The following is a 15,921-nucleotide window of genomic DNA, read 5'->3' as shown; positions in this document are numbered from 1 at the left end:
CAGACTGGCCCTTTATTTCTAAGTATCTTCTGTTTCCAAAAAGTTAATCAGCTCCCACTTCTGATATTATTGTTGGAAGTCATAAATCCCCGCTCTGTGACATTGCAGTTAGTAGTCATTGGGAGGTCCCAGACTTGCGCCTTCTGACCAGGAGTGAGCTTCAGTACAGATCTGTACATGAACACCCAGATCTCATCTTTCTTTTACAATATTGGGAGAATTTATGGCCAGAGTAATTTCTTAATATAATATATGAGAATTAACAAATTAGGCATTAGTTGCTCTTCAAATTCAGGTATAAAATATGAAGCTAAAGTGTCTTAGGCCTCAAAGCACTTAAGCACATGCTTTAAGCATGTGAATAATCTCTTCCTTACTTAAGCACATGCTTAAGTATCGCTGACTTCATTAAAGTTAAGCACATGAACACATGCTTTGCTAAATCTGAGCCTTAGTGCCTGTTCTCCATTGCCTTGCACTTTGTGTAGTCATTCACACCAGTACAAGTGAGTATAAAATGCTACCAAATCAAAGTGATAGTGTTTTTACACTCACTTGCCACTGGTTTAGATTGTCACCTGAGGTGCAAGGGCAAAAGAGAATCAGGCCCTGGAATTTTAATTGAATTAGTATTGAAACTTCAGCCAGATATCAATATTGTTAACCAAGGGTGTTAAGAGAAAACCCATCGCTTATTATATCCACTATCTATCTGTGTTACAACAACTGTAGTTTCCCATCCTCCATGGTTTATTAAATCTTTGACATTTTTATGTGAGTTTTCAAATTTTTGCTAGTTTGGCATCTGGGATCAAGCCAACCAACTTCCTATGGGGGAGGATTACAAAAGGTTCAAGAAGTTGGAAAAGGGGCTGTGGGGAAGCCGATTTGAGGATATGCTGAGGATTGCAGAGATTGGGAGTTTTGTTGGGAAGTTGTTAGCAGGTTCAACAGCTGAATGGAGCTGAGTTGGGTCACTTTTGCAGACAATTGTAATGGGTTTGAGTAGATGAGTTTGGATTGTTAGTAGCACTTGTGACACCCCACGACCTTTACACTTTTCCTGTGATTCATTCAGGAATATTTAGAAATTGGCCTCTCATTTAGGTAGAACCTATAGAGTCTGAGTTTCGTTTTCAGAAATGCTGAAAATTGACAGCTTCAATTGAAATCCATCAGCATAGCATGTGTACAGCACCTATGAAAATCAGGCTCTATATGAAATATTAAACGCACATCCAGGTCTTGGCTGGTAATGGTTTAACAAGAAGACCTCTCTCATTCCCTTTTATCTTGTTGTGTATATTATATTTAATTTAAGACAAGATGAACTGGTTTCCACCGAGTTCCTGAGCCCTACCTATCCATTAAAAAATCTGTTCCTCATCCTTCTTCCTTTCCATTCACACCCACTCCCCCCCCAACCCCTCCTCCCTCTCACTTTGAAAACTAAAGAATAATTGATTTGAGCTGCAGTTGAAGAGCAGGTCTGGCTGAGAAAATGGATGCATTTTGAGCATCAAGGAATTTTCTGTGCACAGACTTGGTGCCAAACAGTAGCAAATAATGCAACACTGATGTATTTTTAATGCACTCCAATTATCTGCTGATTTTTCAGGTTTCTTTTGCACACTTACAGGACTGATGAAATGAGTGATTATTTTCTCTTCTCTCACCACTTCTGTTGCTCAAAAGCATTATCGGCAAAATCCCATGGATATTTGCTCATGAAGTATACCATATGGGCAGTCATAGCAATCTAGCAATTTATGTTGTCGAAAAATGTGTAATAGCAGCTCAGGCATTGAAGTTATGTGTTTTTGAGTTAACTCCCTCCATGAATTTGTGTCACCATCTAATTTCATACCCACTATGAGGTCTCAAACAAATGGAAATAATGTCTTGTATCCATGGTAACAAATGAGGTACACTTTACCTGATCTTAAGATGGAAATTGATTTAACTTGTCACTACTGTATAGGTGGTGTTAGCTTCCATGTATTTCTATATGGGGACATACACACAAAATATATACCTTTTCAAATTGCTCTGTATTTGAGCATCTCAGTTCTGGAAATGACGTAAGGAAACTCTATGATCAGAGAGATATTACTATCAGAATGTTATTCCAGTGTTGTTTTGGGTAATAGGTTAGACATTTTAGTATCTAACGTTAATCACTCAATTCTAAGTATATTTGAATCTTGCCTCCCTAATGTGAAATGGCTGAAAATGCCCAGACAACAGGACATGGGTTTTTACCATATAGAGATTATAGATAACATATATTCTGAGTGATGCTGAAGCTCATTTTGATTAATTTTTAATGCATACCAGATGATTTTATGAATTCCTTAGAGAATTATTTATCAGATTATTAACAGTATTGGCCTGTAGACTGTCCTATAGTGTGGACCTTGTGCTGTGTCCTCACACTACCTTGGTAACATTATTTCAGTTGAGACGTATGAAGAACAGGACTGAGGGTTTGACTTGGCCATCTTTAGGAAGAGTCACTGGAAAGTCATACTGAACAAAGGAAATGTCACAAAAACATAGTTAAAAATACTAAGAGCAAAAGGATTAGCCTGCAAAAGAACCTTTGTTCTGCTATTTACAATGCAAACAATTCAAACAGCGCAAGTGCTGTGATAACAAATGGCCAGTTTGAACCCAAGTCTTAGACAGAACCGTCCTCTAGTTGTCAGGGCATTTGGGTTGTTTTGCTGCGCATCCTGCATCTCCCACTGAAGTCTCTCGGAGCTGAAGGTGCCCAACACTTGTCAGGTTTCAGGCTCTTCCTCAAAGGTATTTAGATGAAATCAATGGAAGTTAGATACCTAAATACCTTAGAGGAACTAGGCTCTATGCTGTAAATTGGTTGATTATGGACCTTGCCATTACCTGCATTTCATACATCATAAAGGATGCCATCATTATTTAGCAAATAGTAATAACCATTGGTGGGATTTTCAAAAGCACTCAGTGTTCATCTAACTTTGCTGGAGCGCACTGGAGTTTGACCATTCACTTTAATGGGAGCCGAGTTTATGCCAATGCTGAGCACTTTTGACAAGTCCACACTATTCTTCTAGATGTTGCTCTATCAGAGTTAAATTATGTAAGCCAGACTCTGTCATAGTTGGAATGAAAAATATTGTCTTTTACCTAGAGGCGGAGGGGAAACTGTATATCAGCATGATCCCATTGACTTCAGCGGGCAGGGGCTGAGAGCATATTTCTTCACAGGGATGAGTTCAGTAACTTGTAGGATGGATCTATGTGGGACCTTTTTCTTCACTTCTTCCTTGTGGTTGATCCACTGTCTAAACTCCCATGCACCTCAATCAGTGTTTAGCTCTACAGGTCTCAAGCCTCTCAAAGAAGTTTTTCCTATCACATCCATTCCATTCACTCACATGCAAACTTTCCCAAATGTCAAAAGTCACAGATACTTTTGTAAAAGCCTGAAAATCACAGAATCCAGGGCTGTCATGACAACTATAACAGCCCATTCATCCTTAGGTGTGAAAGTTCCCGCAGCAGATGAATGCTAAGATTCATAGCATAGTCAAGTGGATGGGGCTCATTGTGGGTTATATTCATTAGTATATCCTGACTACAGAAGGGCTTATTTATTCTGTTTTATCCTTCCACGCTGTACTCACCAAACATTTACTCAACAGGTCGCCCCGCATACACATGATCAAGATTAACCTGTTTCTTCTAAAAATGCAGTATTAGAAAGGAGAGTAAATAAGAGTGAAAAAAATATCCTTATATTCACTTTTTACCTTCTGAATAAATGGACCAGAGTGATTAAGTTGAAAATATTTTTATTGCTCTCTAGAGTATGAATTTAAATTTGATCTATCAATTTACAAAGAGCAACAGCATTAGCAAAAACCTGGTATTACTGAATGACATTTGAATTCTGAAAACAAGTAGCCCTGTTTCCGGGAAGGGGGAGGAAGGGGCCCAGTAACAGTATCTCTGTTCTACAAGGGCTACATCTGTACAGATGCAGCACTGCAGCTATATCACTGTAGTGTAGATACTTACTACAACAACAGAAGGGGTTTTTCCATCACTGTAGTAAATCCACCCCCTCAGGAGGAAATAGTTAGGTCAATGGAACATTTCTTCTGTCAACCTAGCTGCATACACAATGGGAGTTAGAGCCACCTAACTGCATCGTACAGGGCGTGAAATTTTTCACAACCTTGAGTGACACAGCTAGGTTGACCTAAGTTTTAGGTGTAGACCAGGCCAAAGGATGCTTAAGCACTCTTTCCTTTACACTTTGAATTTAACATCCCATTAGGTTTACCATCAAATAACTACCTGCTGCTGTTGATATTTAAATAATAATAATAATAATTAATAAAGTGCACCAATAGGTTTACATTACAATGATTTATTTTATCTCAGAATGGGAGACTGGAGTTTTCCTCCAAATCTGGCAACCTCTACCTAAGGCATTGTTTACTGTGGGCATTTCCCCCTAAAATTTCCTAAAGTAGCTATCACCAGTTCAGCTTCGCAAGTCGTAGCAACAATGGAAGTGTTAGTGTAAATAAGGCCCCACTGAGGTTTTAACTACCAGGTCATCTAGATCTGTTCTGAGATAACACGTGGTTGAACTGCCTTCGTACCCTGACAACTGCCACCAGTGATGGAGCTGAAGTGGTGGCAACAGCAGTAGGGAATTTTAGGAAAAAAAGCCTAAGGTAGACATCTCAGTAGAAAGCACACAAACTGATGTCTACATGAAGATTATAGTTCAGCCCTCTTGCAGGAAATCCTTAAACACTAGACCTCTCCCGCTGGTTACATTCTTCTTAGCTTTAGGGTGGAATTTTCAAAAGCATTTGATGTTGGCCTAATTCTGATCCCATGAAGTCAATGGAAGCAAAGTTAGGTCAGCTCTGAGCACTTTTGAAAACCCCAGCCTTAGTGGTGAATACTCATTTCTTTAAAGATGAATAGTAAAATTAAAATTCATGGCAAATTTGAGTCAGCTCAAAACATGAACCTTTGCAAAGTACAGTAGACCAGTAATTTTTATCTAGACCTACTTCAAGGCTTTCTGTTAATCTCTGTAGTTTCTCTAGCCTCAATGTGTAAGATTTTTTTTTTTACTTTGCTTTAAAGATCAATCAAATATTTCTTTTTGAAAAAGAAAATCTAAAATCTAAGTGGGTTTGTTAAAAGTGAGCATGCTATGGTTATGGAGAAGTGGTTTTATGCAATTTGTGGTCACATGGAGAAATAGACATAGTTATACCATTCAGTGCTCTACTTTTGTAGAATGAAATTGTCATCCCTTCTAAGTACAAAACAAATGTATGAAATTGAAGCCTGATTAATGTCTTATTCTGTGTGTGTGTGTGTGTGTGTGTGTGTGTGTGTGTGTGTGTGTGTGAGAGACAGAGAGAGAGAGAGAGAGAGAGAGAGAGAGAGAGAGAGCGCGTGCATGCACACACGCCTGTCTTGGGCTCAGCCCTGCCCTCTGCTGGGCAGCATTGAGACCTTCGCACTCAAGATGTCAGCAGGACAGCATATAGTACAGTAATATGCACCAAGAGGTAGGCCTGCCTAATGACTTTACCTATGGGGGCATGCTTGTCCCACCCCAAATAAAAAAAACACAGATTAACATCCATGCTGCTGGCATCAGCAAATGTTGAGTGTGCACTTTGTTCCTGGTCAGAAGACCAGCAAGATTCACTGCTCAGGGTGGAGCCCTGGCCAGCTGGAGCCGGTAGCAGAGAATGCAAAGGGCTCTTAATCAGCACTGTGCCAGGTCAGGATTTAGATCCTTCTTCCATTACAAATCTCATCAGCCTCCCAGATAGTGAGATCCTAATGTATTCTGTAAAGTGGGCAGGGCTGGGGAACAAGAGGGCTAAGTGCCATAGCCTTCACCTAGCTGATATGCTGGATTGCCCTTCGTTGTAATTTTTTAAAATTCATTAATTACCTTTTAATTTGCCCAGTCTCATATTAGGCCTGGTCATATGTTAATATAAATGCTGCAGTGTGGCTAGCTTCATTTACAACTCATTTCAAAGCACGTGCTGCCATCTCCTTTGACTCGTCTTTCACATTTTCTTGTTTCCTTGGTGATTTGTCTGGTCTCATCAGTGTCTTGTTACTAATGCATATTTGCTCAGATGGGAAGTTGCGCTCCCATTATTCAAGGCTGCCATGCACTGGCCATTTATGATATTAAATCCTGTTTTAGTAGTGTAGAAACTCGATATTCCAGCTAATCCATAGAGCTAATGGGTTTGATGGCTACAAATCGTGTGTGTGTGTGTGTGTGTTTGTGTGTGTGTGTGTGTGTGTGTGTGTGTGTGTGTGTGTGTTCCTTCATTTTGCTTCATTTTTTTCTTTAACCTAAGGAGAATTCTGCCAAGAAATGTTTACATTCTTCTTTTCTTCTATTGTTTGTAAATAGCCTCTAAGGAGCTTGAAACACATTTTTCCTTGCTGATTTTTGTCCTTTTCCATTTTGCAGGTTCTGAATTCACTTTATTTGTGTAAAATAAAGTTTTGATTGACTTGACTGGGTTTTGCTTTTAAAAAAAGAAATTGCTAGCCTGGACGGCTAATGGAATTCATGATGGGACAGGGAGACTTTCACCACTAGGTCTCTGATTCAAGTCTGCCCCAGGGGAAATAGTTCCATTCATGCATGAATAAGAACTATTCACATGAGCAAACGTTGCTAGATCAGATCCTAGGTTGTTAGTGACTGAAAACTGTTACCCTCTGATGTCTGTTTGGTAGTTTAATTTAACTGGTTTGCTACAGATCTTCTTCAGTGGAAACGCCACAGCCATTCCAGAAATTATTATGCTTATTAAAAATGGACATATAGATATTTCTTCTGCCCTTCAGTTTAATGTACAATTACATTAACTTAAGGTAAAACTGGAATCCTTTTGTGTTTTTGTTTATATTGCCTGTTCCTGGTACCTCCATTCCTCCCGCCCCTCTGCCAGTCCCAATCCCCCAATTGTCTGATTCTCTGTTTACACTCACATTATCTCCTCCTGCCCTGTCTCAATGCTCTTGTTATGCCCCACCCTAGATTCACAGATTCCAAGACTAGAAGGGACCATTGTGATCATCTAGGCTGACCTCCTGTGTAACACAGGCCATAGAACTTCTCCCAAATAATTCCTAGAGTGTAACTTTCACTGACAATTTATAAATCAAGATTGGATGTTTTTCTGAAAGTTACACTCTAGGAATTATTTGGGAGAAGTTCTATGGCCTGTGTTACACAGGAGGTCAGCCTAGATGATCACAATGGTCCCTTCTAGTCTTGGAATCTGTGAATCTAGGGTGGGGCATAACAAGAGCATTGAGACAGGGCAGGAGGAGAAATGTGAGACTCAAACAATTGGGGGATTGGGACTGGCAGAGGGGCAGGAGGAATGGAGGTACCAGGAACAGGCAATACAAACAAAAACACAAAAGGATTCCAGTTTTACCTTAAATTAATGTAATTGTACATTAAACTGAAGGGCAGAAGAAATATCTATATGTCCATTTTTAATAAGCATAATAATTTCATAAGCAAAATAATTCAAAATAATTAAATACTGTTATTTTGTATCTTTGCTTGGGACCTTCATGAAATGACTGATAATTTTATGAAGGGCTGGTAACAGCACCCTACATTATTAAGGTTGCCTGGCCCTTCCCGTTATCAGATCCTGTTTTCAGTTGCTTGGCACTTTGCCAAACTTCAACTTTGCCAAACTTCAACTGTTTAGGCTGAAATTTTGAATGCTGAGTGTTTTGCCTTAGGCTGAATTATTTTAGAAAATTTCAGCCAAAACAGTTTAACCTTTTCTGAGAACGAGGCTAGAGGAAAATGGGGTGTTTTGCAAAATTAAAAAAGTTCTGATAACTTTTTTTGACACCTCCCTTTGGAGCAGGGACTTTAAATTTATCTGGGGCATGGCTTTGTGTCAGTGATGTGCCTTTTGCTGGTCACATAAAAATCTGTCCAAATTTGGCTAAGTTATAAATCTTTGGAAAATTGCCGTTCACACATGCTCAGAGACTTCTTAGGATTTAGCAGCTAAAATCTCTGGAGATATCTTCTCACCCAAGTGCTTCAGCACTGCTAGTACTGACCAGACTCAATGTGCTCCGCCCACTTACAGCTCCTACGTGTGATCAAAGTACACATGTGCCGTCCCCCAGAGCAACTGAGCATACTTCATTCCGGGGGAGAGTGGTGAAAACCTGTAATTGTAGTTCCTGGATGTTCTGGGCATCAGAGCACCAGAACTGAGAGAAAGGAGTCTGCCTCTCCTGTGCTCCCAGTGACCCTCCACCTGCTACCCTGGCAGCATGGAGGAACAAGCTGCCCGATTTGAATACCAAGAATATGACAGCTGAAATGGGAAGAAGGAAAGGAGACTGGTGAGATTGGAACTATGGAAAGGGGAGGGAAGAGAGAAACTGTGACTAGGAGTTGTGTGTAGGGAGATGTGATGAAGTGGGAATTTTCCTACTGTTTTGTATGAATACTGTGTGTGTGCCTCAGTTTCCGTTATGTGTTGCACAAGTGTCTAGGTGGTGGGACAAGGGTGTATGATCATTGCAGAGACCCCTAGAGGGCAGGTGTGACTGCCGTCTAGCTGCCTGGGCCCAGACAATGGCTGGATATTCTGTAGGCCCATCCCCTGCCAAGATCCAGCCGGCTGCAACGTGTTGGAGAACAAAGAGAGAGGTGGCGACCAGGTGACCAGTTTGTCTGGGAAAGAAACAAAGGATGGAGGAGTGGCAACTAGGCGTGACTGAGGGTGAGCTCCTGGAAGCTGCTCAGTCTCCTGGTTTGGGACTTTGGGGGAGAGCTCTGGGTTCTGGATCTCCCCAACATGGACTTTGCTGAATCTTCCTGTTTTCTGTGCTAACAAGAACGGTTCTATGCGGTGTTCCACATGACTCATAGATTCATAGATTCATAGATTCTAGGACTGGAAGGGACCTCGAGAGGTCATCTAGTCCAGTCCCCTGCCCGCATGGCAGGACCAAATACTGTCTAGACATCCCTGATAGACATTTATCTAATCTACTCTTAAATATCTCCAGAGATGGAGATTCCACAACCTCCCTAGGCAATTTATTCCAGTGTTTAACCACCCTGACAGTTAGGAACTTTTTCCTAATGTCCAGCCTAGACCTCCCTTGCTGCAGTTTAAACCTATTGCTTCTTGTTCTATCCTTAGAGGCTAAGGTGAACAAGTTTTCTCCCTCCTCCTTATGACACCCTTTTAAATACCTGAAAACTGCTATCATGTCCCCTCTCAGTCTTCTCTTTTCCAAACTAAACAAACCCAATTCTTTCAGCCTTCCTTCATAGGTCATGTTCTCAAGACCTTTAATCATTCTTGTTGCTCTTCTCTGGACCCTTTCCAATTTCTCCACATCTTTTTTAAAATGCGGTGCCCAGAACTGAACACAATACTCCAGCTGAGGCCTAACCAGAGCAGAGTAGAGCGGAAGAATGACTTCTCGTGTCTTGCTCACAACACACCTGTTAATACATCCCAGAATCATGTTTGCTTTTTTTGCAACAGCATCACACTGTTGACTCATATTTAGCTTGTGGTCCACTATAACCCCTAGATCCCTTTCTGCCGTACTCCTTCCTAGACAGTCTCTTCCCATTCTGTATGTGTGAAACTGATTTTTTCTTCCTAAGTGGAGCACTTTGCATTTGTCTTTGTTAAACTTCATCCTGTTTAACTCAGACCATTTCTCCAATTTGTCCAGATCATTTTGAATTATGACCCTGACCTCCAAAGCAGTTGCAATCCCTCCCAGTTTGGTATCATCCGCAAACTTAATAAGCGTACTTTCTATGCCAATATCTAAGTCGTTGATGAAGATATTGAACAGAGCCGGTCCCAAAACAGACCCCTGCGGTACCCCACTCGTTATGCCTTTCCAGCAGGATTGGGAACCATTAATAACAACTCTCTGAGTATGGTTATCCAGCCAGTTATGCACCCACCTTATAGTAGCCCCATCTAAATTGTATTTGCCTAATAAACCCTTCTGTTTTACAACGCTGGCTGAGAGTCACTGCTGACTGCAGATGTTGGGGGTGCATGGCCCCTTGGGGGGGTGTAAGGCTTCCCCCAGTGTCCTATTCAGGTGGACTCACTGCAGAGAGCTCACCGCATGAAACAGGAGTGCTGAACGCTTCTAGGTCAGACCCAGAGGCACTGAAGCCAAGGAGGCTTGCCCTAATGAGAGTATGCCCTGAGGGGTTGTCACACTACAAGAGGGTCTTGTCTGAACTTCATTCAGAGCAGTTCCAGAGTACCGAGCCTGTTCACGCACGACAGGAGGTACTGGGACTAGTTGAGCAGGGAGACTGGACCTGAGAGCCTAGAGGAGGGGAGAAGCTGTGACTGGTTGATTAGAGACTAGGAGCCAGGAGAGGCCAAGGCTGAGAGGAAGAGGAGGCTGCTAATGGTTGGGCAAGAAGACAGGGACTGGGAGATGGTGAGGAAACTGGTGGAAGGAGCTGAAGAAGGCCCGTGGAACTGGTTGGTGGTGGTGGGAGAAGGGGAACCTTGAGATCAACTCAGGAGCTATGAGGAGAGTAGGATTGGCTGGACAAGGAGCCTGGGACCGGGAACCTGTGTCGAGGAATGGGGGGTTGGGCCAACAGGGGAGACATTTTTTGATGAGGAACTGGCAGGGAGGCCTGGGACTGGCTGTGCAATGAGACTGAATGTGAGGAGGGGAGGAGACTGGGAGTTGGGGGTAGCAGGAGATTGGGACTCAGACAGTGAGCCTGGAGGGGAGACTGGGACAGGTTGGGGAAGGAGACTGGAAGTGAGGTGAGAAGCCTGAGTGGAGACTGGAGAATGGGCTTGGGACAAGGAGCCACAAGTGGGGAACAGATAGGACTGAGATGGGAACAGATTGGGGGGAACAGGCGGAAGGGTCTGTGTACTCTAGAACACACTCTCTTCCAAAGCCTGGAAAAGAACCTAAGATTCCTGAGTCCCAACATTCCTCTGCTGTCAGCAAATATCTGTGAAACCCACTAGCAAAGTGCATGTCTCATCCACTCCCTCTGGTGCTGGGTCCACACAGAGGATGACAACCTACTACTTCTGTCAGTTATTCCATTGGCTCAAGTGGCAGAGATTGGTGAGTGCAGGGATCAGCAACCTTTGGCACGCGGCCCACCAGGGTGCTTACCCTGGTGGGCTGCCACCAGGGTGCTTACCCTGGTGGGCTGGGCCGGTTTGTTTACCTGCCGCGTCTGCAGGTTCGGGCGATTGCGGCTCCCACTGGCCGCGGTTCGCTGCTCCAGGCCAATGGGGGCAGCGGGAAGTGGCCGCCGGCACATCCCTCGGCCCACGTCGCTTCCCGCAGCCCCCATTGGCCTGGAGCAGCGAACCGCAGCCAGTGGGAGCCGCGATCGGCTGAACCTGCAGATGCGGCAGGTTAACAAACTGGCCTGGCCCAGTGACCTGAATCTGCATTTTTTTGATGAAAAGTTTTCAGCAAAAACTTTCACCCAGCTCTAGTTGGAAGGCATGTAGTGAATGAGATTGCTGATTTCAGGAAGAGAAAAGATGGTCTTATGGTTATGCAGCTGAATGTCACACTGGAGAATTGGATTCTACCCCTGCATCTAGCACAGGGCTCCTGCTGAGCAAGTCACGTACACCAAACTTGTCAGACGGTGTCACTAATTGTGTGTTCTTCATTTACTGGGTGCACAGCTTGGAATCTGATTTGCAGAACTGCTGAGTACTCACAACTGCATCCAAAGTCAATGGGAACTGTGCTTTGAACATATATAGTGTAAATACTGCAAAAAGAAAATAAGGCCCTATGCTTCTCAAATGGGGCACTGTGACCAGGGACCCCATGATGCCAACTGGTAGAGGGCAAATGGTGTGCATAGGATTTTAAAAGGATCTCCCGGGTCAGATATGTGCATAATAGTTAACCGATGTGTGGCATGTGAGGTCTCTACTGAGAGCCAGCAGCCTGTTGGGTCATTGTAATCATTGTGAATGTATGTACAGATAATATTTAAGGACTTATGTATCTATACTAAAAATTATATTCTTAAGGTCTTGGAGTTATGGCAGATCACCAGGATTTATCATACCTGCTGCCTGAAAGGAACATTTTCAAGTTAACAGACCCCTATCTCCCTGTCTGGTCATTTGTGTATTGTATGCCTCACAATATATGCCTATTTGCATCCTAAGCCGGGGTGGAATGAAAGATTGCAAAATCTACAAAAGAGAAAAATTTCAAGGTGAACAAACTGCAGAGGGGTGTCCTGCTTATGAACAAAGATTGTTATGGTATATGTTGGGGTGCAAGGAAACACATGGAATCTTTTACTCAGGCAATCTAACAGCATGTCATGGAAGGAAGGTCATAGCCAGCCTGTATAGCGTAGCAAGGATTTTGGGTGAGTAATACTCTACAAGACATGAGAGTATCTTGTGGATTAAGTCTAGGCTCTAAAATGCGTGTTATGTTTTCATAGGTAACCATTTGTTTCCAATACTTCTACTTGCTACTACTTGAATCTCCATATTTTGTTAAGTAAACTTATGCTTGATTTAATTACAAACTTATCTCTAAGTTCTGTGTGTTAAGCAGGGGGGTGATCTGGGGTGGACTGGAACACTGGGGTTTACTGTTTATTTGCAAGCAGCAAATCTATGATCAGTATGAATGTCCAGTGGACCAGGAGCTGGACACTCCAGGGAGACACTCGGAGGATTCAAGGACTGGGATGTGCCTGTTACTCACCTGTAGAGTGACAGTGGGGCCTGCGAGACTGAGAGAGGAAGGCTTGTATTGCCTATGGCCAGTGGAGTATGGGAGTTGACCCACAGCAGGCACAGACAAAGCTTCCTCACGCTAAGGGCAGGTGGTTGTGAGGTGCCCCCAGGAAGCATCTCAGGCACGCAAAAATGTGTGGACATTTTTTACCTTAATCTGTGCCTCTATTCCCCGTCTGTAAAATGGGGATAATATTACACCCTCGCCTCTCAGGGATGTTCTGAAGATAAATTCATTAATGTCTGTGAAGCACTCACATGTGTACTGATGAGCACCATGGAAAAGCCCATGAGGAGCTGGATAATTCTGCTTTCAGAGCAGAGTTTGAATAGTGTGAGGTAAATAAGTCGTATGGCTACACATTGAACAGGGAGGATAAACCAAATATCAAATAGTTGCTCATTAAGTGAGCGCCGTCCATCCTTTACACAGAATGAGACAGGGGTCCTGTGGGAAAAAAATGTCCTGATGTAGTTAGAGTGTGTCGTAATCTGTATACACATGGGGACTGAATTAAGGTTGCACAGGAAACCTCCATTCTGGCATCAGAGGGGTAGCCGTGTTAGTCTGAATCTGTAAAAAGCAACAGAGGGTCCTGTGGCACCTTTAAGACTAACAGAAATATTGGGAGCATAAGCTTTCGTGGGTAAGAACCTCACTTCTTCAGATGCAAGTAATGGAAATTTCCAGAGGCAGGTATAAATCAGTATGGAGATAACGAGGTTCGTTCTCTAGTTGGAGCAGTTTCTCCTCCCTTGGTGTTCACACCTCAACTGCTAGCAGAGCACCTCACCCTCCCTGATTGAACTAACCTCCAGATATGGGGCTGGAGCGGAGCTGGGGGCAGAGTCGGGTTTGGTGGCACTCCCTCCCTGCCCCCCCATGGAGTCTGGCCTGAGCCCCACCATGTTCCCTTGGATGTTCCTCCGTGCTCCACTAGCGGGATGCGGCCCACAGTTTGGGAACCACTGCACTAAAGCAACCTAGCTATAGTTTGGATTGCAGTCACAAATATAAAAAGGTGATTTATCAAAATTTACTTCCATCTAGCTGTGGTGACCCAGCAATACCATGGGAGGTTGAAAAGTCTGGGAGTGTTCATAGGAAGAAGTTTATGTAGACTGTCTAGCCCAGGAACCAGTGGGACTGAAACCATTTTTGATATTTGCTTCCACTTGCTATGCAAATTTTGTCAATCAGTTTAGATACAAGTGATGGCCCAATTTGTATAAACATGTAAGCTATTTAGCATGTTAATAAACCGGACGTTCTGTTTCATAAATGATTATTATTTGTTTGGTTTCATGTGGCTATACGTTGTCTGATGGAATGTGACGCTCTGGGTTTTCTGAATCACCCTGGAAAATGAGCACAATTAATTGGAAAATGGTGTGTGTGTAGTGGCAGTGTCAGAGACCTTTAAAACATTGAATTAATCCATCCAGCTGGTAGTCATCCACATCAGGAATTCTGTATCAATCCCTATTCAAGCCTTGATGCTTCAGACATTTCCACACAGCTCTAAAAGCAGGTTTCACACAGCTCTGAAGAAGAAACTTTGATGCTTAATACTGCTAACTACATGATATAAAATTTGCGCACTAAAAGGGCCTGCTAAACACACCCACAGCATTAGCTGAAGTCAGAGAGTTATGGGTACTATGCACCTGGGTAAATTAAGCCTTAAATGTTTACTATGTATAACACCAGTAACTGAAGTTTCTTGCTACTAATGCACTTGTTAACTTACACACCTTTTTAAAAAATAATAATCAAAGTACCATGTTTTCACAGCAAATAAATGTTCCTTGCTTGATTACTAAAGGGGGAGATACTAAACCAGTTTGTAATCTCTTGCTTGTATTTTCTTGCTCGTTAGCAGGGTCTAGTTAGTACTTGTCCTCTCTATACAGAAATACATAACCAGTTTCAGAATTAATTGAATCTAATGACCAGTTTCTGGCAAGTCCCAATGTCTGTTCATGACTTACAGCTGGATAGGATGAGGGGAGCCAGGCCCTTCAAAAAGTCTCTACGTTTCAGAAATTCTCTGCGTAAAAATAATCTTTTGGTCATCATTTTGTGTTTTGAGAGATCACATCAGCAGTTTTCTTGGCTGATACATTGATTGATTGTCTTGCTGATCTAATAACACATCACCATCATAGCATGAGAAGAAAAGAAATGTTTAGTCTTCTTGGCAACTAAGTGCAAACGCTTTCCAGAATATTGCTTTGCCTCAAATGAAATGGCTTTTGGCCAGTGACTAATTAGAGTAAAGGGCTGTGCTTGTGAATTACGCATGTACTGTAGAGTTTACCCTAGTATTGTCAAAACCACAGCATATACTTCTACAAATAAGGTTGTTGTTCAAATGGATGTGACAGTCCTTCTGTGGATGATATACTCTACCAAGTGTTTGTGCTTTAGTGTAACAAATAGCTTAACTGCACATTTACAAATGCATTCCTTGTGTAGTACTGCTGTGGAAGGAAATGCAGATGGAAGTAATTTACAACTTGTTCAACTTAGACACAACAGACTTAGTAACAATAATAAATATAGAAATAACGTGAAAAATGTTGCTTGCAGTGAGGATTTACAATATTTAAGATTGCTCAGATTCTGATGGTGCTAATCACACTCTTTTCGCCTACCCAGCAATTGCTGAGTATACAGGAAGAATTAAATAACAAAAAATCCGAACTGGAGCAAGCAAAAGAAGAACAAACACATACACAAGCCAGGCTTAAAGTTCTTCAGGAGCAGGTGAGTGCTTACATTGAGCATAATCCTTATTTAGGACTACACCGGAGGGCCTGATCCTGCACCTTTGAAATCAGTGGAAGTTTGGCCATTGACTTCATTGTGATCAGTATATGATCTTATGTGACCTGTGTGTGATCTAATGAGCATATACAAAGGTTAGTTGAAGTTAATTAATAGTATAGTTTGGGGAAACATTGTCAAAGTGAAATTGAACTCTGTCAGTTTTGCAATATCAGATGTTTAATCTCACATCTTGTATAACATTTTCTGTTATGTTCCTCCACA

At 42.4% G+C, this 15,921-nt stretch overlaps 1 protein-coding gene across 22 annotated transcripts in view; it reads left to right on the top strand.

Moving 5' to 3' along the window:
• ENOX1 (ecto-NOX disulfide-thiol exchanger 1) overlaps window positions 1-15,921 on the top strand; it is a 485,482-nt gene that overhangs the window by 426,749 nt on the left and 42,812 nt on the right. For all 22 annotated transcript variants that reach the window (XR_010597786.1, XR_006173209.2, XM_042845284.2 and 19 more), the window contains one exon: window positions 15,529-15,636. Coding sequence is in view for 20 of the 22 variants with exons in the window: in XM_042845284.2 (XP_042701218.2) it covers window positions 15,529-15,636 (108 nt within the window). In the remaining 2 variants the exon portion in view is untranslated. The remainder of the gene's footprint in view (window positions 1-15,528; window positions 15,637-15,921) is intronic.

Source organism: Chrysemys picta, chromosome 1, assembly GCF_011386835.1.
Source record: "Chrysemys picta bellii isolate R12L10 chromosome 1, ASM1138683v2, whole genome shotgun sequence".
Taxonomy (NCBI): Eukaryota; Metazoa; Chordata; order Testudines; family Emydidae; genus Chrysemys; species Chrysemys picta.
The sequence above is the reverse complement of the archived record's forward strand: the minus strand, read 5'-3'. Positions and strand labels throughout refer to the sequence as shown.